General features: G+C 44.1%; 3 protein-coding genes across 5 annotated transcripts in view; 2 read left to right on the forward strand and 1 right to left on the reverse strand.

Annotated features, from left to right (window-relative positions):
- Positions 1-289: 289 nt before the first annotated feature.
- Positions 290-10165, reverse strand: NFKBIL1 (nuclear factor of kappa light polypeptide gene enhancer in B-cells inhibitor-like 1). 2 transcript variants are annotated; one of them, XM_006875611.1, is made up of 4 exons: positions 10109-10165; positions 9414-9693; positions 1090-1267; positions 290-878 (listed from the first exon to the last, which is right to left on the reverse strand). In XM_006875611.1, the coding sequence occupies exons 1-4, from the start codon at positions 10163-10165 to the stop codon at positions 290-292; spliced, it is 1104 nt and encodes a 367-aa protein (XP_006875673.1). The 2 variants fall into 2 exon arrangements, with proteins under 2 accessions (XP_006875673.1, XP_006875672.1); XM_006875610.1 differs by having other exon boundaries at positions 290-879; positions 1046-1267.
- A 1587-nt stretch (positions 10166-11752) lies between these two features.
- On the forward strand, positions 11753-13218 carry ATP6V1G2 (ATPase, H+ transporting, lysosomal 13kDa, V1 subunit G2). 2 transcript variants are annotated; one of them, XM_006875612.1, is made up of 3 exons: positions 11753-11834; positions 12090-12190; positions 13023-13218. In XM_006875612.1, the coding sequence occupies exons 1-3, from the start codon at positions 11753-11755 to the stop codon at positions 13194-13196; spliced, it is 357 nt and encodes a 118-aa protein (XP_006875674.1). In that variant the 3' UTR covers positions 13197-13218. The 2 variants fall into 2 exon arrangements, with proteins under 2 accessions (XP_006875674.1, XP_006875675.1); XM_006875613.1 differs by having other exon boundaries at positions 12090-12112; positions 13065-13196.
- Positions 13219-16310: 3092 nt separating this feature from the next.
- The window catches only part of DDX39B (DEAD (Asp-Glu-Ala-Asp) box polypeptide 39B), a 13981-nt gene continuing 5774 nt past the window's right edge, over positions 16311-24517 (forward strand). The window contains exons 1-6 of the mRNA XM_006875614.1: positions 16311-16341; positions 18076-18288; positions 19280-19407; positions 19660-19752; positions 21988-22171; positions 23552-23670. Of these exons, the coding sequence (XP_006875676.1) occupies positions 18078-18288; positions 19280-19407; positions 19660-19752; positions 21988-22171; positions 23552-23670 (735 nt within the window). The 5' untranslated portion in view covers positions 16311-16341; positions 18076-18077. The remainder of the gene's footprint in view (positions 16342-18075; positions 18289-19279; positions 19408-19659; positions 19753-21987; positions 22172-23551; positions 23671-24517) is intronic.

Consider the following 24517-nt stretch of genomic DNA (forward strand, 5'->3'; position numbering starts at 1 on the left):
AGGAGATGTAATGGGTGATGAAAACCATAGTAATGGAAAAAGGCAGAGGAGACACTGGGAGTGAGATGTGGAACTAGGTCTTATTAGGAAATGGCAGAGTCAAGGAGCAGTGGTGGTGGCCCACATCCCCCAGCCCCAGCTCTTTACAAGTTTCGCTCCCTCCCTATATCCTCTGCTGTGCAGCATCCACCTCCTCCTCATCCTTGTCATCTCCATCCCAGGTCTTACCCTTCCTTCTGCCCCACCCCTAAGGCTTCATCCCCTGCAGTTTCTTGTGTTGGTCACTGGGTCACTTGAGAGCCTCCATATGGCGATTCAGGGCCTGGGAAAGAGCTGTCACAGCTCCCATCACACGGCCCAGCTCCCAGGTTTCAATCTGGCTCCGGAATCGCTGCAGGAAGCGGTCAGGGTGCCATCGGACCTGCTGAACCCTCAAGTACCTCCTCAGAGCCCCCTGCTCTTCTAAGGGGGGGCCTCTGGCCACCAGGGCTGCTGCCATGGCCTCTGGGTCTCCACCCCCAGGACAGGGCCAGGGCACATCTCCAAAGCGCCAGAGACTGCCCCTCCCTGGCCCTCTAGTGTGCTCAGCCCTGGGCCCAGCCCTGGCTGGCTCTGGCCCTTGGTCCCCATGAGCCTCCTGAGCCCTTCTAGCTCGGCTTTCACGCAGTTCCTCCTCCTTGGCCCGGGCTCGCTCTCGGAAGAGCCGCTGTTCCTCCTCCTGCTGTCGCCAACTGTAGCTGGAGCCTTCAGCCCGTTGAGGTCTGCAAGCTCCCTGTGCTTCCCGCTGCTGCTGCTGCCGCTTCTGAGCATGCTCCCGGGCCAGGCGGTCTGACCAGGCTGAGAAGGACTCTGGTTCCTGGGTCTCATGGGAAGAGTCATCTGTTTGGGAAGGTGGGTAGGGGAAATTGGGGAGAGACTGTAAGAAGGGATGGGTCAAAGGAGGCAGAGAAGCATAGAAGAAGAAGAAGGCAGAAGCAGCCCAATGTGGAACATTTATGCAATGGGTATAGAAAAAAAACAGCTGTAGATGGAAGAGATGCCTCACCTTCAAACCTCCCAATGACCTCCTGCCACTCATCCTCCAGCTCTCCCTGCAGCTTTTGCCTCCATTCATGCTCCTTGGAAGCCTCATCTTCTTCCTCTTCTTCAGCAGAATCCCAGGGTGGTCCCCAGCCCAGAATTTGCCCCGGAGTCTCCCCGTCCTTATTCTTTATTCCCATTGCAGAAGGGCAGCGACTCAGCAGTGGTAGGAAGAAGTCCGTGTAGGCTGTTGGTAGGATAGCAGTGTGCAGAAGTTAGCTTGGGCTCCTATACATTGGCAGGGCCACCATCTTGAATTCCAAGGCGTTCTGTGGTTACTTCCTTGAGGTCAGAGCAATGGATGCCTCTGTATATAAGGAAATCACCATGGCTGACAAATACTTACTGATAGTTTACCACATGCATGATAAGTGAGGCAGTTTAAAATATTCTGATCTGTGTCCCCACAAACTATTTTAGTATCTTGGAAGTTCTACTATGTTAAAAAAAAAAAAAGAAAAGAAGAAAAAATAAAAATTCTGGTTTGTTTCCAGCTAACTCGAGTATTATCAAATAAATCCTTTGACTAAAGACTCTATTTTTGGTTTGAAAATGTTGCCATTATGGACTTCTTATTATATGTTTCTCACCTAAAACTATACCTCAAATTCTGGAGACTCTTCTGTACAACTACAAGTATTGTTGTTGTTAGGTGCTGTTGAGTCGCTTCTGACTCGAAGTGACCCTGTGCACAACAGAACGAAATACTGCCTGGTTCTGCACCATCCTTACAACTGTTATGCTTGAATCCATTGCTGCTGCCACGGAGCCAATCTATCCCATTGGGAGTCTTCCTCTTTTTTGGTCACCCTCCACTTGACCAACCATGATATTCTTCTCCAGGGTCTGGGTTCTCCTGATAATATTGTTGTTGTTGTTAAGTGCTGTCGGGTCAGTTCTGACTCATAGCAGCCATGTATAGGGTTACCATAGAACATCTGGTGAGTTTGAACACCAACTGTGCAGTTCAAACAGACCCTGTGGTCAAGTGCTTATCCTACAATGCCACACCAGGACTCCAATAATTACAAGTATACAAATGTAATATATCCTATTTATATATTTCTCAATAAACTGACTAAAAATAAGTGTTTTCAGGGAAATTTCTGTCAGTCAGTCTTACTCAGGGGATGACAGGAGCGAGGGCAAGAAGATAGGGGGTTCAGACCACCGAAATGTGCTCAACAGTAGAGCAAGCAATTTCCAAATGAATGCTGACCTAGGCCAGGGAAGAGGGCTGAGAGGGAGGAGCTTGGGGGAAAACAGAAAGGAATGGATCTTCTGGAGATCCCATCTTCCTGAGCCCTGCCTTATTGCACACACTCGATTGTTAGCTGAAGGTTATGTTACTTAGCTTCACTGCCAACCCAGGTACCATTCCCCAGGCCATCCTTGGGGGCCACCAACCATTCTTTCATTCTGGGAACAGAGGATGATAAGCTAGGCACCTCCCTTCTGGTGACCTACTTTCTCTTCCTAGGGCAGGAGGAAATGGGCAGCGGTTCTTAAATCTTTATTCTGTGATGCTGGAAAGTACTGATTAGCTAGCATAGGATGGGACATGTGAAAGGGCTGTCCGGCCACTGCCAGAAAGGCAGAATTGGCTGAAGCTTTGATCTGTAAGACCCATGAACCTTACTCTTCCCCTGGCACACTTGAGTGCCCAACCCAGACCACGTTAGACTGAGGGAAAGGGGCATTTCTCTAGTACTGACATGACCTGTCACCAGCCCTCCCAATCTGTCTTATGAGTACACATTCCTGTCTTTTTAAAAATGCTTTTTCCCAATCAAGGTCCACTGCAAGTGTGAGGGCAGGTGGATGGGAGGCTTTAAAACTCATAAACTTTAAAAAGTAAGGCTTTCAACAATAAAAACATGGTAAGTAAATTACAGTATAGAATATTAACAGACCATGAATATACGGTTTGTGTGAAAAAGCTGGCTCCAAAACTGTATACAAGTGTCAATCACAACAATGTTAAAAAAAAAAAAAAAAAAGACCAAATTCTATGGCTGAAAAAAAGTAGACTTGAAAGAAATATGCACAAATCTAGTCTTTAGTTGGTAGGACTACAGTTGGTTCTCTTCTCTAATTTTATTTGATATTTAAATATGAAAATGATATAGTTAATGGGAGAGGGTTTTTTTTTTGTCTCTAAGAAGGAAGAATAAATGTGATCTCTGTTAACAGTTTGCTATGATCCCTTCCAGTTCTGTCTTTGAGTATATAAACATATATAGAGGGCAATTTTTTTTTTTTTTTCCAGATACATGATTTTTCTAAACTTATTGTTGGGAAACTGGTTTTTTTCACTTAACATCTCAGACGTATTTTCCACAAGAATATATTCAGGTCTACCTCATTCTATTAGAAATGAATTTGTTGTGTTCCACTAGTGTATGAAACTAACACCTCCCCGACCCAGACTTTAATTGTTTCCAAAGATGTTTAGCTTCATACATACGTCTTTGCAGACTGCTTCAGTATTTGTGTGGTAGATTCTTAGAAGTGGAATTTCTGAGTCAAAGAACATATACAATGTTGTCAAATCGCTCTCAGAAATATTTGTGCCATTGTATACCTTCACCAAGATTATACAAAGGGGCTTCAAAAAGTTCATGGGAAAATGTCATCATCTTTTATTTCCATTTTTCCATGAACTTTCTAAAACATCCTTGTATAAGCATGCCTGCATCTTCCCTTACCAAAATCTAATATCTTTTTTAATTTTGCCAATCTGATAGACTAAAAAAATGATGCTATGACTAAAGTTGCCCTTTCTCATGTGCATATTGACTTTAATTTTTTGTGTGTGTGAATGACCTTGTTCATATCCTTTGCCTACTTTTAACTAGATATTATGTATGTGAAAGGACTTTATGGAGTATAGATATTAACCCTTGGTTTGCTATACACATGGTTGAGGAATCAAAAATTTCATGGAAAAATGAAATTAAAAGATAATGGAAGTTTTCCATGAACATTTGAAAGCCCCCTCGTATATGGCAAAGGAGGCACAGCAGGATAGCACTGAACTGCTAACAGCAAGCCACCAGTGGCTCCTTGGGAGAATGATGAGGCTGTCTGTTCCTATAAACATTTACATTCTCAGAAACCCTCTATAGGATTGCTGTGAGTTGAAATGGATTCAATGCCAGTGGGTTAGGGTTTTTGTTTTTCGTATGTGGTAAATATTGCCTTCTCTCTTTAAAAAAAATGTATGCAGTCAAACTTTTATCAATCTTTTCTTTTGTGGCTTTTGACTTTGGTTCTTAGGAAGACTGTTCCCATTTGAAGATTATAAAATATTCCTTTGTGTTTTCTACTATTTTTAGGTATCTTATTTTTATTTTTTAGAAAATAAAAACCTTTAAAAAGACACAATATGTAAATGGCTCTGTTCATATTACAGAGTGTTAATATGTCATTTTTGCCACATGCTTTATCTTTAGAAAATAAAAACCATTTATTTAAATTTTAAATAAAATTTAAAGCTCTCTTTGATACCCCCTTCCAAGTTTGTTGTTGTTAAGTGCCATGGAGTTGGTATTTAACTAAAACCCTTGTTTTAGTCCTCCCCTTAGAGTTCCAGTGGTAACATCTATGAATTTGGTGTATGACTTTCTGTCACGTTTAGGACTGAAGCTGACTGTAGTCAGGTGGGAGGTAGGGCTCTGTTTTTCTTCAGATGAACCAAATTGTTCCAGCATCATTTATTGAGTAGCCCACTCCCACTCCAGTAATTTGAAATGCCACCTTTATTATCAATTTAGCAATACAGAGCAATTTTTCCCAATGTTCTTTAATTAACTTTCATGTTTATTCTAGAAAAAATAAGTATGAATAAACATTCTGTGGAGTAAAATGACAATTTGTGATGAAAACATTGCTCTTCTCCCAGCTGTGACTATGTGTGGTGTGTCACAGAGTTGGTTCTGAGTCACAGCGACCCTGGATAGCGTTCCGGAGGTTCTAAATCTTTACGGGAGCAGAAAGCCTCATCTTTCTTTCAAGGAGCACCTGGTAGATTCGAACTACTCACCTTGAGGTTAGCAGTCCAGCTCGTAATCCACTACACTACCAGAGCTTTCTCCTAGCCATAGCTAGACATGATTTTTCTACCCCTAAGGGACATACTCCAGCTTCAAAGTAAGTGTGGAAAAATGGAATAGAAAGATAATGGAATCTTGCCACACATTTTCTGAAGACCTCGTATACATACTAACTGGTACAAAGAGACAAGAAAATAAATCAGTAAAATAGCAAAAGCTTATATTTAATGATATTAAAGCTCAGAGGAGGAAAAGGTAACTATGGGTGGGACTAGAGAAGGCCTGAAGGAAGAGAGAATTACTTTAGCAAAGTGGAAATCAGATAGGCAATAGGGAGACAGGGAGGCTTGTAAAAGGCCTATCTGGGTCACTGGAGTTTGTGGGTGTGCAGTGGGAGGTAAGGTTGGAAAGATACACGAAGCGTAAACTGGATGGCGTGGCTACCTGTCTATTTCTACTGTGCAGATGAAAGTGGATTATGCATGTTAGAAGCTTGGTTCTGGGCTGGCACAGAGCAGAACTGCAGCCAATGGTATATTAAAAAAAAGATCAGGCTAGTTTGGCATTTTACTCTTTTTGTAAAAACTGAGCAAATGACCCTTCTGTTTCTCAATGTTCATAAATTCTTGCTAATTCTTACAGAGAATTATTATTGTCTGGCTAAAGGAATCCCGGTGTGGCGCTGTGCATTAATGCGCTGGACTGCAAAGCCGTTTGAACTGCAAGCTCACCAGATGCTCCTCAGAAACCCTATACAGGGTCGCAATTGACTCAACGGCACTTCACAACAACATAACAAAGTGTGTTTATATAGGAGTATTTGGCACCTAAAAACACTTTTCAATGTAGTAATGGGTCCAAATGGGAAGTTATTAAAAGCCCCAAAGGTAGGGCTCATTCACTGGAATCTCACTAGGTGGGGTAACTCAGTCTAGCCAATCCAACATAAATTGGAACATCCTTTAGATCCAACAGGGGAACTGAGGAGAAAAATTGAGGAGATTCTGGGTCATTTTATTTGTTCAGTGAAAAAAAGCTACATTTTATTAAGCAGGGTGATCTCCAAAGCAGATAGATGGAAGCTGAATGACAGGAGCCTTTTGACCAAGGAGTTAGAAGGCCACCTGGTGGTGAAGCTGGCAGACAGAGATACAGCTAAAAGTATATTAGACTTTTTACTGAATAACATAAAAATAACAATGCCTATCATTTAGCCATTTGAACTGCAAGGTCGGCAGTTCAAGCTCACCAGCTGCTCCTAGGAAACCCTATACAGGGTCGCTATAGGTCGGAACCGACTCAATGGCACTTAACAACAACAACATCATTTTAGTGAGTACAAACTCTGCACCATGTGTGTACCTCATTTATTCACCATATCTTTCATCTTAGAGAGGCAAATAAGGCTCAGAGAGGTTACCGTGGGTGAGCATACAAGTGGTGGAGCTGGGATTCAGATGCAGGTCAGTCCCATAGTACTCTATTTTGCTGCCTTTTAGTGTTCTGCCTCTTACAAAAATGAGCAGTCGAATGAGAGAGACACCTACACTTTGAAAACATCCTTCCTTTGTCATTAAGTAAAAAAAAGAAAGAAACATGCCAACCTATTTCATTTATATTAGAGAGAATGAAAGAAAAGGGGATTTTTTTTTTCCCAAGGGGAAGTCCCCAAAGGGGGAGTTTTTCTGGAGAAAGGAGGGGTTCCTGTATATACTCGGAGTCTTGGGGGATGGTGAGAACAGCAAATCAACTTGAGGGCTGCTCTTAACTATGTTAACTAATGTGCAGTGAGCCATTTCACCTGGGTTTGTAACTGTTCACTACAGTGAACCTATGTGCACCTTGCTTATCGGGTAAGCCTGCTCATCTCCACCTAGAGCTCCTCATCTGAAACCCTCTGTAGCAAAGGTTTTGCAGAACTCAGATGTTTTTGGAATTTGACAGAACTGATCTAAAGTACAAACACTGTATATTTGGCAGCATCAAATGTCTTATTATATTAGGTAGATCTACTGCACAAGACCTCCTTAAAGTGTTTAAGAGCAAAGACATCAGTTTGAAGACTAAGGTGAGCCTGACCCAAGTCATGGTATTTTCAATTGCCTGATGGTGTGGCGCTGTGGGTTAATGTGCTAGACTACAAAATCAGTTTGAACGTAAGGCTGGAGGTTGAAGCTCACCAGCAGCTCCTCAGAAACCCTATACAGGGTTGTTATGGGTCGGAACTGACAACGACATATGCATGTGGAAGTTAGACAATGAATAAGGAAGACTGTAGAAGAATTGCTGCATTTGAATTATACCGTTAGACAAGAACAGCCAGAATGATGGCTAGAAGTCAGGATGGCAAGACTTTGTCTCTCATACTTTGAACATATTATCAGGAAAAGTCCCTGGAGAAGGCCATCACGCTTGGTAAAGTGGAGGGTTAACGAAAAAGATGAAGACCCCCAATGAGATGGACTAATACAGTGGGCTCAAATGTAACGCCTGTGAGGATGGTGCAGGACTGCAGTGTTTTGGTCTGTTGTGTGTGTCATTATGAGTGGGAAACAACTTGATGGTACCTAATAACAACAAAGGCGAGTCGAGGAGCTCTTGTCGGACTTAGGATAAGTACTAGACTGTTAACCACAAACTCGGCAGTTTAAATCCACCAGCCACTCTGTGGGAGAAAGATAAAGGCTGCCCACTCCTGGAAAGATTTACCGCCTTGGAAACCTTATACAATGTTATTATGAATCTGAAAGGCGGAGCATGGTGGCTCTGTAGGATAAGTTGTTGTTAAGTGCTGCCAAGTCAGTTCTGACTCATAGCAACCCACATAGAGTTTCCAAGAAGAGACTAGTGGGCTTGAACCATTCACCTTTCAGCTCAAACAGACCTTGCAGTTCTGTGCTTAATCCTATAGCTCCACACCAGAACTGCTCCATAGGATAAGTACTGGACTGCTAACTACAAGGCTTGTGGTTTGAGCCCATCAGCGGCTCCACAAGAGAAGGATGAGGGTTTTTGCTTCTGCACAGATTTATAGCCTTGGAAACATTGCTATGAGTTGGAACTCGTATGGCACTCAACAACAACAACAACAATATGAATCTGAATCAACTTGCTGGCAGTGGGCGGGTTAAAGGAGGGTCTGGACGACCTTAGTAGTGAAACATATTTCTGCAGTGACACATATGAATATTGACATCAAGTAGGATACAAACAAATCATAGATAACTTCAGTTTTGTTCAGCAACCAAAATGAGTTTACCATCAAATGAGTGGCAGACTGATGAAAAATATTAGGCTTTCAGAATTTTTTTAAGTTTCAGAATTGCAGATAGGAAAGTACGGAAAGTAACAGCAGGGATAACTATCAGCAGTCTTAATATGTACTATGTCACTTAATTCTCAAAACATACAAGGGGATTGAAAAAGTTCATGGGAAAATTCTGTTATCTTCTAATTTCATTTTTCCCAGGAACTCTGTGAAGCTCCCTTATCTATGGCACAGTATGGGTGCTTGGAACATGGGCACCATGGTATAATTCCATCATGTAGTTGTGAAGAGCCTGGGCCCTAGCCAGGCTTTAGTCCCACTTAGTAGCTGTGTGAATTTAGTAAATTACTTAACTTCCCTGTGTCCAGTTTCCTCATTTGGAAAATGAGGGATCATACTAGTATTGATTTCATTGGGTTGGTATGAGGATTAAACAAGTTATTTTTTGAAAAGTGCCTGGCACATAGCAAAAATTTGTATTATTTTATTTCATTTTGCACATGGGCAACGTACACTTTAGAAATGTTCAGTAACTGGCCCAAGAATGTTGTTGTTATGTGCTGTGGGGTCGGCCCCAAAATACACAGCTATTAAACATGGGTCCAGGATTTGAACCTAGCAAATATGACTCCAGGCATACCCTCTAGGCTACAGCTTTGTGCCACATGCAAATAATTAGTCAAGAAACAAAGTAGCATGAGATAAAACAAAGTGTGTGTGAACTGCTGAATGAAAAAAATTATCTGCTCTGTAAAGCTTCACCTAATTTCACAATAAAAAGTTAACAGAGTAGCTACCAATCTAGAAACTTATGAAATAGTTGCTGTTTGAGGAATGTTGGGCGCTTGAGGCAGTTCAGTAATACAAAGGTACAATGATAGCCACCTGCCAACTTGATCAACTACTGCCAGAGGTCTCACTGACTAAACAACTAGCTTATTGTTCAACTGCTGGCCTTGATTTCCGATCTGATCTGTTGCTCATGACCTGTCCCCACCAGGCCGACTCACCATCAGGGCCCTGGCGGGCAGCAGCGTGCAGTGCTGTGTCCCCATGGCGGTCCTGGTGGGCAGGGTCAGCCCCCAGTCGAAGTAGCAGGCACAGAGCCGGGGCATCGTGGCGGGCACAGGCCCGGTGCAGTGGTGGAGGCTGTCCAGCATCTATGTCAAGATCTGGGTGTCGCTGGAGAAGGGCCTGGGCCCGGACCAGCCGTCCTGCAGACAAGTAACGACGGAAGCGTCGCTCTCGGCGCTGGCGGCGGCGGGAAGTGGAGGCCATGGAACTCTTGGGCTGAGGAGGAAGGAAAAAAAGGCAGCAGTCAGGACCCTAGCATTGGCTGATCTCTCCCCTTAGATCTCTGACATTCTCTTATTCCTCCCTTCAGTTCACCGTTTCTTCTTAAATCCTCAGCAAGAGATGAGGCATCTCTTAGCCCCCTCCTTCCTTACCAGAGGACTGGTTTGGGGGGAGGGGAATTTGAGTGGGGGGCGGCTGGGGTCACAGATTTAATTTTTTATATAAAATTTGAGAAAAGTATAAATAGTTGCTTTAAGGCTCATGAGCCCTGGTTAAGTTTAATTTGTAATAAAGGACTTTGAAAAAGACAACTAGAGACTGATGGGGGAAATTATTGTCAGCAAAAATATGAATTTAAGAAAGTCACAGATATTTTAAAATAATGAGCTAGAAATTGAATATAATGTACCCGGCAGACAGAGGTAGAGGCTTCTCCCTCGGGGACCTGGGGGGAGGGGTTACTCATCAGACCTGCCCCCCGCCCCCCCCAAATACCCCCAGAGCTGTAGGCCCGAGGCCTGTGTTTGAGACGCTCGGAGGAAGGGAGGCGGGAAGGGCGGAGACACTCCAGGCTGGCGGAAATGACGCACAGATACAAAGGTGAGGGGCGGAAACTAACTGTAAGGCGTGTTATCGGATGTCGTTCCACCTCGAGAGGGTGGTTTTTTGTCAAGCTTCCGGAAGGGAAACTAGGGAACGTAGATAAAGGGCCCGCCTGAAACCAGAAGAATGGACGGGAGGCGAGGAAAAGGATGGGGACGGAAAGGAGAGCTATTTTGAGGTTTAATTCTTCCTCCTCCGCCTGGAAGAAGAGGAGAGAAGATGGTTCAGTGATAGAGGAGCTGATGAAAGAAAGAAAACGGGTAATAAAGACGGAAGAAAGCCACAGTGAGAATGGAAAACGAAAACTAAGTTACTACGAACAACACCAAAAAAAATCAACAAAAACAGGACAGACAAAAGGAGATAATCGTAGCATATATACGGGGAATGAGGTGAATCCAGAAATTTGGACCTGAGAAAGAAATAGGGAAAAAAAAAATGGAGATAGGAATGGGAGGAAGAGAAAAAATAAGAGACGCGAAATTGGGAGAATTAAAGAGAGCTCTGGTAGTGTAGTGGTTACGAATCGGGCTGCTAACCGCAAGATCAGCAGTTCGAAACGACCAGCTGTTCCACGGGAGAAAGATGAGGCTTTTTGCTCCCATCAAGATTTACAGCCTCGGAAACTGTACATGGTCGCTATGAGTCGGAACCGACTCCACGGCACATAACCACCACCACATTGGGTTACGTGTTGGGCTGTTAATGACAAAGTCAGCAGGTCCTCTGGGGAAGGATGAGGCTTTCTGTTCCGATAAAGATTTACAGCCTCAGAAATCATATTGTTGTTAAGTGCCATCAAGTCGGTTCCCATTCATAGTGACTCTGTATAGGGTTTCCGAGGAGCTGCTTGTGGGTTTGAACGGCCGGCCTTGTGGTTAGCAATCCAGTGCTTATCAGCGCCACACCAGAACTCCAAGGAACCCTATACAAGGTCGCTGTGAGTCAGGCCTCCTCGACAGTACACAGCCACCACCACCAAGAGAAGCCCAGCACACTTTCACCGACGTGTGACATTCTTATCGCTTCACCCCATTCTCAACCTTTCTGTTACTCCTGCCTTAAGACCATCAATCACGTTCTCTTCCTTTCCCACCCATACACTCCTCTTTCCACCCAAGTCCCAATCCACAGACCTTCCAGACTGGGAATGAACAACTACTAAAATAGTTAGTGGTAGCTGACAGCTTTGGACCTGGTCTCTGCTACCCTCAAGCGGTCCTTTTGGGTACTGTCAGGATGAGAGGTGGGAGAGGTGGACCAAGGATCAATGCGGCGGATCTGATGGGGGAGACACCGGGTGCAGGAAACTGAGTGAAAAGGGGAGCACTAAGACCCAGGGGTAGTGGAGGATCACAACATCAAGCAGGAAGAGGAAAAGCAGGAGGTGGGGGTGGGAATCATCTAGTATCTTGGTACCTCCGCAATAGCATCAGAGACTAGGGCTGCAATGGCCAGTCAATCCCAGGGCATTCAGCAGCTCTTGCAAGCTGAGAAGCGAGCTGCTGAGAAGGTAGCGGATGCCAGAAAGAGTAAGTCTCTCTTCCCACGTTATGAGGTCTACAAAGAAAATGGGGGCAGGGAGCAAACATCTGAGTCTTTAGGAAAATCCAAGGTAGGTAGGAAAGAGCTGGGGACTGGGAATTAATAAAGAGGAAATAAATGGGTGGGTGTTCCAATCTAGAACCTGGTTATTTGAGGAAGGCAGAAGAGCTTTCTGAAACACTGGCCCTTTCGGTTACCTTTTTGGGGGATCCACCCCTGCCCCCTTTACTTTCTTCTTCTAGGGAAGGCCCGGCGTCTGAAGCAGGCAAAGGAGGAAGCCCAGATGGAGGTGGAGCAGTACCGCAGAGAGCGGGAGCAGGAATTCCAGAGCAAGCAGCAAGCTGTGAGTCCTGGAGCCATAAGGGTGGTAGGCCCAGAAAGCAAGTCCGGGGTGCATCTGGAGAGGTGCATATGGGGTGATCCAACAAGAAAACAGGTGGTAGGGCTGGATGAGACCCTATCAGGGACCACATTTGTCAAACTTTATGATATGTGACAGCCTGGATTTTTTTTAAGGATGATAAGCACTGGAATGTGAATTCCAAGGTCAGCAGTTTGGGCCCACCAGAGAAAAAAAGATGAGGCTTTCTACTCCTGCAAAAATTTACAGTTTCGGAAACCTTTACAGGTTCACTATGAGTTGGAACCAACAGCTAGCACTTGACAAAAACAGTAGTTTGGGGATGGAGCCCTGGGGGCGCTGTAGGATAAGCACTAGACTGGTAACCACAAGGTTGGCACTTCAAACCCATCGGCCACTCTGGGATAGAAAGATGAGGTTCTTTGCTACTGTAAAGACTACAGCCTCGGAAACCCTATACAGGGTCACTATGAGTCAGAGTGGACTTGACAGCACCTAACAAGAATGGAGTTTGAGGAGGGGGAGATTCCACAGTCTGAAGAATGATAACATTTGGGATATGGATAGGTTTATGGTCATAGGTAGTGAGGTGGTGGGGATTTTATAGTCTGTTTTAAGACAAAGGTACATGTTAGGTCTTAGAAGAAAGAAGAAAATCTTTGGGGTCTGGATATTTCTGTGGGATTAGGGTGGTTTTGGAGAGGTTGGTGTTTCTTTCTGAACTTGCTCCTGGATCTTTCTTTCTGCACACTTGGACCCTTTTTTCTCTATTTCTGCTTTTTCCTTTCTCTCTTACCCTCCCCCCACCTTCCAGGCCATGGGCTCCCAGGGGAACCTGTCCGCTGAGGTGGAGCAGGCCACAAGGAGCCAAGTGCAGGGCATGCAGGGTTGCCAGCAGAGAAACCGAGAGCGCGTCTTGGCCCAGCTTCTTGGCATGGTCTGTGAAGTCAGGCCCCAAGTCCACCCCAACTACCGGATTGCTGCCTAAGATAACCCCAAGGCCTGACTCCCCTCCTTCAAAAGAAAAAAATCCCCAAACTGAAATCACTTCCCATCACACGTCCTTCTCTCCTTCCCATTCCCTGAAAATTCTAGGAGACAGGATCCAATAATTCTATAAAGCTTACAAGTATTCTGTTTAGATTTGAATCCCGTTGTTCTTTAATGCTCTCTGTGACCTTGTCACCTTTACCCAGTCTCTATGTGAATCTTGTAGTATGGAGAAGTAGGGATGTGGGGAACACCCTGACTTCAGAGCCTGCTGAACTTGTGTTCCCTTCCCCACCCTGCTACTTGATGATGTGAAATCCCTGCTCTCCACACACCTGGCCTCAATGTCCCTCTCTGTGAAACTGGAATAATAACAATGCCTATCTTGCTGGGTTGCTGTAATGATTAGGCGTCATTCTATAGCGCGTACTGTGGTTCCTGGCATGTGCTAGTTTTGATTCCATAAATGGCAATCCTATGATATTAATATTACTCCCTGCCTACCTGCCAAACATAGATAGAGCTGTTTCCTTGACTTTGCCAATGGCTCTTTGATACCAATAATTCATTCTGTGACCTTAGTAATTTTCTGAAGAATTGTTTGTTCCTGCCTCCCTTTCCCCAGAGACTTTATGATCACTGAAAAGACAAAATGATGACCTAATTTAGTCCCTTTACTATGATTCCAAGGAGGCCTGGTGGGAGACTGGGCAGCTAATCACAAAGGAGCTCTGGTAGTGTAGTGGTTACAAATTGGGCTACGAACCTCAGGGTCAGCAGTTGGAAACTACCAGCTGTTCCATGGGAGAAAGATGAGGCTTTCTGCTCCTGTAAGTATTTACAGCCTTGGAAACTGTACAGGGTCACTGAATGATGAGTCATGATGAGTCTGAACTGACTCCACAGCACATAACAACAACAACAATCACAAAGTCAGCAGTTCAGAACCCACCAGGAGGTCCCCGGAAGAAAGATGTCTGCTCCCATGTAAAGATGAACAGTCTTGCAAACCTAAGGAGCACTTATAGAATTATAAGTGACATATAGAATTACATTGAGTCGGAATGGACTCTATGGCAGTAGGTTTTTGGAGTTTGACTACAATTCCAGAAAGACACTGCCTTTCAGCTTTTATTCTCTTTCAAGTTTGCTTTTCTCTGTATTGGAAGTTTCCCTTTCCTTGAGTCCCTGAAGACCTGTCAGATGCTCATTGAATCCTGAGATTTAAGGTGACACTATGTCCCCTCATCTGCATGATTTCCTTTCTACATCCTCAAGACCTTACTTTCCCTTTGGATTCCACCCATTTATGACAATAAACATGTGTCAATAAAAAACTTATGGGCAACCAATTGTTGAGTCAAAGCAGCCTCCTTTTGCTTCATTATTTATTTCTTTCAATCACTGTTATTCCTTGTTTATATATTCCCCAAATACTCAAAAGGGCGATTCTTTGAAACTTATTGGAGAAATAAAAGCAAAAGTATTTTAATATTTCTTTAAAGTGAGGAACATATATGGTTCCTTATTTGGTAACCTGAAGACTACAGGAGAAACCTTAGTGGTGCTATCGGTGTTCAATTGCTAATTGCAGAGTCGTAGATTCAAACCCACCAACCACTCCTTGCAAGAAAGATGAGACTGTCTGTTCCCATGAAGATTTACAGTTTCAGAAACCCTGTATAGGTTGCTATGAGTTGGAATTGACTTGATGACAGTTGGTTTGGATTTGGTTTGAGGACAATGGAGAGAAATTGCAGAGAAAGTTGGGGTGGAGGAATAAACACTTTTTAACTCCTTTGCTTTTTCTTCATAAAGCTTATTGCTACTTAACACTGCATTTATGTGTTTATATTATCTCCCCATCTATGTAAGCTCTTTGAGGACAGGGCTGCCCAGAATAGCACTTGATACAGGGTGAGCAGTTGATAAATATTGTTAAATAATTCGTAAGATTGGAGAAATGGCCCTTGTATGACACCATCCTTGCATCAGTGTTCTCTTGGCCACAGAATACAAGTCTGCTTCACCGTGGACTTGACCCAGTGAGGAAATCTATAGTGTATTTCTCAACCCAACTCTTCCATTCTTCAAATGGAAAGTTAGGATATAATAAAGATTAAGCGATCAGGTCCCGGAAATGTCAGCTTATTGCTAGCTGTATTACTTAGGGCATGTTGCTCTGCTGTTCTAAGCCTGTTTGCTTGTCTGTCTATAAAGGTTAAGTGTGATAACAGCACCTGGCCAAAACTTTGTCAATTTTGTTTTGCAGTTGGCCATCAGATCTGTAGCATCTCAAAGATGTGTCAAATATTTCAGGATAAAAATCTAGGCTGAACAATGGGGCTGTTGGGCAAAGAGGGTTAAGAATATTCTGGTCGAATTAAATATATGGAATGTTACACAATTGTCAAACCCTATCATTTATTTACTTTTAATGCTTGGACAGAATTTAGATTCTGTTTACCACTACGGATTTAGTACACCTTCCGAGTTCTGCAGCCACTGCCTACCAGAGTAAGGGCATCAATTAAAGAGGCTGATGTCATTCAGGCCAATTCTACCCACTCCGTCTTCTATCCATACGCTTTGGAGGAGCAGAAACCCCAAGTTTGTTCATTTCAGTTTTCTCCTCTAGTTTCCTTACATCCTAGAGTCAATAGGGGCGGGACGACCCTCGCGTGAGCCAAGGCGCCCACAAGTCACCTTGACGACCGGGTCAAGGACCCCGTGGGAACTCGCGGCCCCTGCCGCTCTCATTTATCGCGAGCCCACGGAGGGGTGCCCAGGGAGAAGACCTGTGTGGCGAGAGCCTAAACGAAGTGGTGAGTGTCATGAAGAAGAGTAGAAAAAGAGAGGCTAGATAACGATGGGAGAGGATACTAGTTTGCTTTTTGTTATTAACAGTAAACGGAGGCGTTAGAAATGGCTTTTTAAAAACTAATTATCAGGCATTTTTCAAAGGCAACCCCTGAGCGCGCGAAACTTTAGACCCACAAAAGGTTCTTGTTCCGGTCCCTTGCGCCTGCGTGCTAGCAGCCGAGAAGGCGGGAGGCCGAGGGAGAAGGAAGACAGGTACCGGAAGTGAAGGCAGATTCTTTTTCGTCGCTGTTGCCGCCGCCATACGTGCCCGCCCTGCTGTGGTAAGCTTCGGCCTTCTTTACCATCCGCCTTCATCCGTGCTTCTTAGGGGCCATCTAGTTGTATGGGCGCCCGATACCCCTTTCATAGGCGATGATCTGGTCTCTTGGGTCTAGACGGGTCATTTCTGTGTTCTGCATCCTTTTTTAGCGCAACGAGTGGGGGGAGGTCGAAGAAACTGGGGGAAGGGGGCCCAATCCAAAATGGTGGTCCCGGCGCCATTGTGTTCATATTGCACCCAGCTCCACCGCTGGCCTCCTCGTTAGTCAGGTGCTCCAGCAACGACGAGAGGCGTCCCTTGTTCCCGGGCATTTGCAGAGGGCGGGGCTCGTTTCATTTTACCCCTCCCCTTCGGCGGGAACGGGTGAGAGCCTGCATCGGGATCCAGGTGGACTTTTCTCGCCTGGATTTGCCCGCCTTTATTTGATGTGCTTGCCTAACGTTTACCAATGGTGCCATTGTGTGTTTTATGAGAAAAAGTCTCATCTGAACAGTAGCACAAAGGTGACGTGAGACCGTTTGATAAAAGTGTGGTGGTAAAGCTGGATCGAACAAGTTTCCCCTTCAGTGATACCGGTGCAATTCAGTATATAGTGAAAAGTTGAATGCTTCTTTTCGGTGGGGCCATTTGCCCTTTCCCGCCCCTAATTACAGCAGGGTTTCTTAAAGCATTGAAAGGGAGGAGACTGAAGAGTCGGGGGGCTGGCGCGCGGTGAGAGGTGGATGGCAGCCACATGATGTTTTCATTATGAGAAAGGAGCGCTTTGCGCTGTGATGACCTTTATCTATCACCCTTCACTGATGGCTGCTGGGTTGGAGGTCCACGCCTTAACATTGTAGCCAGGGACAGCGCAAGGTTACCCTTGAGGATTTCGCAGGGCTTTCTTCATGCCAATTCACATTTTCCCGCCTCTCCAACTGCTAGTGTATTCTATTTTTCGATATTCTCTATTCCTTCTCTTGCTGCTTAGAGGCTGCTGAATGGTGGAAACTATTAAGCTCTTGACTACCCAAAGGTTGGTGGTTCGAACCCACCCAGAAACACCTGTCAGACAGGCCTGACCATGTGCTTCTAACCCTGGGAAGTCGTTATTATACTCTGCACGCATGGAGTCGTGATTAGTTGCATACTACAACAAACAACATTGCTCATATAAAAAACTTGTTGTCATCTAGTCAGTTCCAACTCCCAAACCTTATTACAGACTGTTTCTCCACGTCTTTCTCCTTTGGAGTGTCTGATTGATTGGAACCACCAACTTTTCAGTTAGCAGCCACACCCCTAACCACAGCATTGCCAGGGCTTCTCATTGCTAATTCCAGATCAGGAATTCATAAGTTGGTTTTTATTTTCTAACTTAGGTTTTTGCTACTCTGATCCTACCTAGTATTATTGGTAATCTGTGTCGAAACTACCTGTTCTGTGAGCACATTTTCCACTTACGCTTACTTTTCACTTCTATGTATAGAATCTTTTTGTTACCTTTTGTTTCTAGGAAGAGGTTTCATAGTTTAGGGAAAGAGAGAAGAGTGTGGGGATGGAGATTCGATGCTGAAGATTCTGCTCATGACTGATATGTCTTACCTTTTTTTTTCTCCCCCTTTCTTAGCTTTTCTAATAGAAACTAGTGTCCTTTTCCTCTCCTGTTCCCTAAACCCCACTCTTCCTGTTTGATTTCACTTATTCTTCGTGAACCCATCCAGAGACCCTTCCCCTTCTCCCTCTGCCGGCCCAGTTATGGCAGAAAACGATGTGGACAATGAGCTCTTGGACTATGAAGATGATGAAGTGGAGACAGCAGCTGGAGGAGATGGGGCTGAGGCCCCTGCCAAGAAGGATGTCAAGGGCTCCTATGTCTCCATCCACAGCTCTGGCTTTCGTGACTTCCTACTCAAGCCAGAGTTGCTCCGTGCCATTGTTGACTGTGGTTTTGAGCATCCCTCAGAAGGTAATTCTTTTTAGACCTAGAGTACTCATTCGCCTGTTTGACACTAAGAAGCAGACATGTTTATGGTTTCTTGGGTGATAGAGCTTTATTGTTGAGATAGGAAAGTACCCAAAAAAAACCTATTTTGGCAAGAGAAGAGATTTGTGTATGTTGTTATGTCAATCATCAGCACAAAAGTGCTAGTTATCCCAAAGGAACTTAGAGGTCTACTTGTAACTGGCTTTTTTCCTTTTCTGCTTGTTTTAATGTGTTTCTTTGGTTCTGCTTTTAAACTACTAGGAGTTGAATTTCTGATATCTCAGTGGATTAAGTGTTGGCAGTTTCAACCCACCAGCCACTGAAAAAACTCAGAGTCTGTTTCCATAAATATTTATAGCTAGCCCTGTGGGCCAGTTCCAGTCTGTCTTAGAGAGTTGTTATGAGTCAGAATCTGCTTGATGGCAGTGGATTTGTTTGTTTTTTTGAGAGAGAGGTTTAGTTGGGCCTTTAGTCTCCCTTCATTGGGCCAGGGCCAACTCTGGTCCCTGGAAATCTTTATAAATAGCCTAAAGATAGCTGGCTTCTAGGTCAGGTACCAAGTCCTTCATTTTGTCCAAGCTTGCAGGGTTACGTGACCCAAAGTTCGCAGCCTAATTGGGAGAAATGGCCTGTGGCAGGCATTCAGTGTCCTGGATTGTTTCAGGTTAAGGAAAATAAGGACAGAGCCAGGAGCACTAAAGGTGAGCTGTTGGGATTTGAGAGGGTTAGCAGCACCAGGGAGCCCTGGAGCTGGAGGAGGCAAGAGCTAGAAGGAACTAGAAGGGTCTGATTTGGGGATGAATGTGAGTGATTGAGTGATAAGGAGAGGTAGGAAGAAGGGTCTGAGTGGTGAAAACCCAGGAAATAGTCAGGGACTTGAGTGGTGAAAAATGGGTATGACATGGTAAAGAAGTTTGAGGAGTTAATTTGGAGACTGCATATTAATTTATCTTTTTTCTCTCTTAATTTTTAGTACAGCATGAGTGCATCCCTCAGGCCATTCTGGGAATGGATGTCCTGTGCCAGGCCAAGTCAGGCATGGGAAAGACAGCCGTGTTTGTGCTGGCCACACTGCAACAGCTGGAGCCAGTTACTGGGCAGGTATACTCAGAGGATGGGTGTTTCTGGAGAAGGCAGTTAGCTTGGGAAGTGTGTTGCTGTCCCAGTTACATGGTCTTTTCAGAGCCATGAGTACTTGTTGCTAAGATAATCTCTACCATCTTTGATGACCATGGTGGGAGGGAGTACTTTAATAAGTCTTGTTGAGGTGGATGGTTGTGTTAATGATTTCTGTAATAATGAAAGAACATACTGTATGTTTGTCTTTGTCCCCCACTCCCTACCCCACTGAAGGTTTCTGTGCTGGTGATGTGTCACACTCGGGAGTTGGCGTTCCAGATCAGCAAGGAGTATGAGCGATTCTCTAAATATATGCCCAATGTCAAGGTAAGCCAGAGTGAGAAGATGTGGGAGGGTGAAGGTGTTGGGAGCTGGAGATCTCTGTTGAGACTTGTACACTGGCCATCTTCCTGTCCCACAGGTATTAAAAATCTGTACGTGAATCTCAACTATACATGCCGCAGACAATGAGTTCCTGCACATTTTGGGTGTATGAAACATTTTATTAAAATACAAGGTTTATTGGGATATGGCATTAATAGCTTCTGTATCTTAATTTTGGAGAAGCTTTATTTGCTTTGGCTTCTGTCACGGGATAAATGTACTTGTGCAAAGGAGAGGTCATTGTGATTGGGCTATGGATAGTGCTTACCATAAGACCACTCTTTTTCTGTCTACTGTACACCAATTTTGAATCATTTTTCTGTCCTTTGGCTGACAGTTGGGCTGTGTGATAAGGGATGGCTATTGTGTGTGAATTTTGAGGATTAAAATGACAAAAGATGGAAAGATGCCTGGGAGCCACAACAGAGTTGGTTTGTGCTAGTTTTCATTAAGTAACTGCTAACAGTGTGGTTCTCAGACCTATCTATCACTTCAGCAGCATCTGAAGCATCATAGTTCGGCTCCCAATCCAGAACTATTGAATGTGAACATTCATTTTAAAGAGATCCCCAGGAGTTTTAGAACTGGGGTATATAGTAACTTCTTATCCTCTTTGCTGAGAGGTGACAAAGAGTACTTTGATTCAGGTTATTACTAACTTTCCCTTAGATTGCTCATTGAGTTTTAAAGGAGTTGGGAGTTAAAAGTCTTCAAAAAATTAAAGTAGTAGCGTTCTACCTGTGCATGGTGAAAACACTGAAATAATTTGTAAGACTTTATAACAAAGATTTGTGTGATCCCATTTCTAATCTTACTGCATAAAAGGTAATTGTTAACCAGTTATTATGGTCATGCTCCTGCAAAGATTTACAGCCTTGGAGTTGAAACTGACTCAACAGCATTTAACAACAGTGCATCTATGTAACCAAATAATAGTCACTTTTTTCTTTCAGTGGTAAAAACATACAATAAAATACTTGCCATTTCTGTATGTGTACTATTACGACATTAATTATGTTTACCATATTGTGCACCCATCACCATTGTTTCCAATTTTTTTATTATCCTTCGCCAGCCAGAAAGGCACTGTTTTATTGATTTACTAAATTGCGCACTTTTTAAAGTTTCCTTTCATGAAGGATTGTTTAGTTCATTTATATTACTTTTCTAGTATTTGGAAATGACAGTAGCTTTTGTTCTTTAAATGTGGTTTGCATGCCACATGGTGAGTATGTGTGTTGTTACACATAACTCTTCCTTTTTGTTGCTAGAGTCAGGGAGTAGCATTTACTTACATAAACATGGCCTGTTTATCAAGCAGTCTTGTCTGGCTTGATTGTAAAAGTTGAAAACCAGGAAACAGTTTACATTGTTAGGTCTAGGAAAGATGGTTGTGCCTACTAGTGAGCTAGGATCCTACTTCTTCCCATAGAGGACAAATTCATTCCCTTTGGCTACTCAAAATATTCTTGTTACCAAGATCAGTTACAAATTATCTTTTCAAGTGTTGTTCAGAATTAATGCTTCAGTGGCTTGTTGGGAGATTGGGCAAGTTAAAATGTCACACTAAAGTAGCTTTTGCCATTGTGGCCCAAGGATGAGCACTTGACTGCTAACCAGGTTGTTGGCAGTTTGAACCCACCAGCTGCTCAATGGGAGAAAACACCTAGTGTCCTCTTGTGTAAAATTGTTAAGTACTGTCGAGTCTGTTCTAACTCATAGCGAATTTGTATAGGTTTTCCGAGGAACGGCCTTGTATAGGGAGGGTTTCTGAGCTTAAACTGCCTTACAGTTCAGCCGACTTTGCAGTCCAGCACATTAACCCACACCGCCAAACCAGATTGTTGTTAAGTGCTGTCGAGCTGGTTCTGACCCATAGCGACCCTCTAGAGGATTTCCAAGGAGCGACTGGTGAACTTGAACCACCAACCCTGCAATTCAAACTGACTGAAGTCTAGCACATTAACCCACAGTGCCACACTAGGACTCCTGGGAAATCCTGTGGGACAGTTGTACTCTGATAATGGGTTGCTTTGAGTCAAAATTGACTTGATAGCACATAGCAGCAAAGTCTCTGAAGTGTTTTAAGAGTTGGGTTGGATAACACTGAAAGAATGTAGAATTTGGAATATTTCCTTCCTTGTGAGACTCACTCTTTTCTCTCTCCTGGGTTGACAGGTCGCAGTTTTTTTTGGTGGTCTGTCTATCAAGAAGGATGAAGAGGTGCTGAAGAAGAATTGCCCGCATATTGTCGTGGGGACCCCTGGCCGCATCCTGGCCCTGGCTCGAAATAAGAGCTTGAACCTTAAACACATTAAACACTTTATTTTGGATGAGTGTGATAAGATGCTTGAACAGCTCGGTGAGTGGCCATGCTGCCGCTGGGGTGCTAATGTGGGAAGTTGCCATTTGGAGCCAAATGATGTTTATTTGATAAAGGAGCACATCAGTGCGAGGATGACTCTTTATCTATCACCCATGACTGATGGCTCTGGACTCGCTGCTGGGTGGCAAGGGTTAGGGAGCTTAAGTCAGTCTTTGGTATCCTTTTAAGCAGCTTTGCGATCAGGGAGAAAGGTGTCTGTTCTCCCTTTCTGTGACAGATGTTTTTTCACCTTTAAGAGTAGGGGACTTTGCTAACCTTAGATATCACCACCACCTTGGTAGATTCCCTCCCATGGTGCATGTCATAAGGAAGATGTTAAACTGGAAGAGAAAACAGTTATCATTAGGCAGTTCCAGCATCACATATAGAGCCAGAATTTACAGCTGAATAGCTCTTTAGACCAAAGTTCTAGGATTAGTGTTGGGAGTATTGTGTGATATTCATTGTGGTGGTAAGTGCATTGAGTCAATCCCAACTCCTAGTGGCCCTGTATGGAGTTTTGGAGGAGCAGCTGGTGAGTTTGAACCTCTGACTTTGTGGTTAACAGTCCAGTGCTTATCCAACAGCACCAGGACTCTTCCAATATGCTATGTGGAGTTAATGAAGGGACACTGTAAGGATTAGATTTGAAATGGGAACATGGGATGAACATTGCCAGGGGAGTAGTTATCCTGAACAATCTGGTTATTGAAGAGGGCAAGCTCGCAGGTGGACTCTAGATAATAGATGTCAAATTTGCCTATCTGGAATGGAATAAAATGTTCTGTATTTGTTGACTGCTAGCAGCTGGCACTTGGGGAGAGATCGGTTATAGGAGAAAGATGAGGCTGTCTGCTCCTGTAAAGATTTGCAATCTTAGAAACCTTTTGTCTCTAGAGGGTCACTATGAATTGGGATTGACTGGATGGCAATTGTGTGTGTATGTGTGTGTGTGTGTTGAGTTTAGAGTTGGAAAATGCACCGAAAAAGCATTTTTTGAATACTTTTTCCTTTTGAGGACTCCTGTAGGATCAGCACTGGGCTGTGAACCAAAAGGTTGGCAGTTAAAACCCACTAGCTGCTCCTCGGAAATCCCATACAGGGTCGCTGAGACTCTTGAGATGGATTTTATTGTTGTAGTCACTTAGGTTTCGTGATCTGGAAGATGATCACAAATTTTTGTTCCAAATGCTTTGCTCTTTTCTATTTTTATTTTTATTTTCTATTTCTATTGTTTTGATTTTGTAGTGGTTGGAGAAAATAGACCATAGGCAAATCTTCCCATAAAATGACTGTATTGCTTTTCACTTCATTGGAAAGCCTGCCTCTGAACTTTATTTTTAATATTTCTTTTTGCCTGGATATTTTTTCTTATAGACATGCGTCGGGATGTCCAGGAAATTTTTCGCATGACCCCCCATGAGAAGCAGGTCATGATGTTCAGTGCTACCTTGAGCAAAGACATCCGTCCAGTCTGCCGAAAGTTCATGCAAGACGTAAATACCCTTCTACCTTCTCTCCCTCCACTCCCCGCCCGCCGCCTCCTCCCCTTCCTCGCCCTCTTCCTTCAGACTCCCTTATCCTTCAAGAGCTGAGAAGGGAGCACGTGCCTGTCTGGAGTGGTGACTCCTTGAAGAGAGATACAGTGGCAGAGACAGCTAGTGTTAGGGTGTGCGCAGGCGCCAGGGAAACTCCGGAAGACTTGGTCGGGTTAACATGAGATCGGGTAGTGTTCGACGTTTTTGGTTTTTGTTTTTATAAAAGAAACTACAGATTTTTTTTTGAACCTCTTCTCCCTTTTGGGGGAGGGCAGGATTTTCTGCCTTACCACCCATTGTCTCTTAAATACTCCCTACAACCATGCACCCTCAAGGTGGCATCGAACATACAACTGGAGCTTTCTGCTCCCCCAAACTCATACCTCCCGGTGACAGGAGAGCAAGAGAGGGACAGACAGATGGCAGGGCGTTTCCAGAAGAAGAGCAAGCAGCACAAATGAATTTGCCCCCTCCCCATCTCCAGGGGTGGGGGCCTCTGGCACCTCAATCCCCAATTCCCTACTCCTTTCCCACCCTTACTTCCTCGCACCCATCCGGAACCTCGGTTGATGTGAGTCGGCAACAGAATACACCATTGGCTCGGCGGGGGAATGTGGACAGCAGCCAGCGGTGGATGGCGGCAGGCGAACCTGCAGGGAAACCTGACCAGGAAGCTGAGGACCAAACCAGCCTCTTTTTTTTTTTTTTTTTTTTTTTTTTTTTTTTTTTTTTTTTTTTTTTTTGTATTTTTTTTTTTTTTTTTTTTTTTTTGTTCTGTTCCAGACCTAGAGGGTTGTCAAAGGCC

This window comes from Chrysochloris asiatica, unplaced genomic scaffold (genome assembly GCF_000296735.1).
Source record: "Chrysochloris asiatica unplaced genomic scaffold, ChrAsi1.0 scaffold00333, whole genome shotgun sequence".
Lineage (NCBI taxonomy): Eukaryota > Metazoa > Chordata > Mammalia > Afrosoricida > Chrysochloridae > Chrysochloris > Chrysochloris asiatica.

Excerpts from the sequence above, each read along its gene's own strand:
- NFKBIL1 (XM_006875610.1), bottom strand. The coding sequence starts at position 10,165 with ATGAGTAACCCCTCCCCCCAGGTCCCCGAGGGAGAAGCCTCTACCTCT. Across the intron at positions 1,268-9,413 it reads TGCCCGCCAGGGCCCTGATG|CCTACACGGACTTCTTCCTA; the intron begins GTGAGTCGGCCT and ends TCCTACCAACAG. Across the intron at positions 880-1,045 it reads GGTCATTGGGAGGTTTGAAG|ATGACTCTTCCCATGAGACC; the intron begins GTGAGGCATCTC and ends CTTCCCAAACAG.
- ATP6V1G2 (XM_006875612.1), top strand. The coding sequence starts at position 11,753 with ATGGCCAGTCAATCCCAGGGCATTCAGCAGCTCTTGCAAGCTGAGAAG. Across the intron at positions 11,835-12,089 it reads GGTAGCGGATGCCAGAAAGA|GGAAGGCCCGGCGTCTGAAG; the intron begins GTAAGTCTCTCT and ends TTCTTCTTCTAG. Across the intron at positions 12,191-13,022 it reads TCCAGAGCAAGCAGCAAGCT|GCCATGGGCTCCCAGGGGAA; the intron begins GTGAGTCCTGGA and ends CCCACCTTCCAG.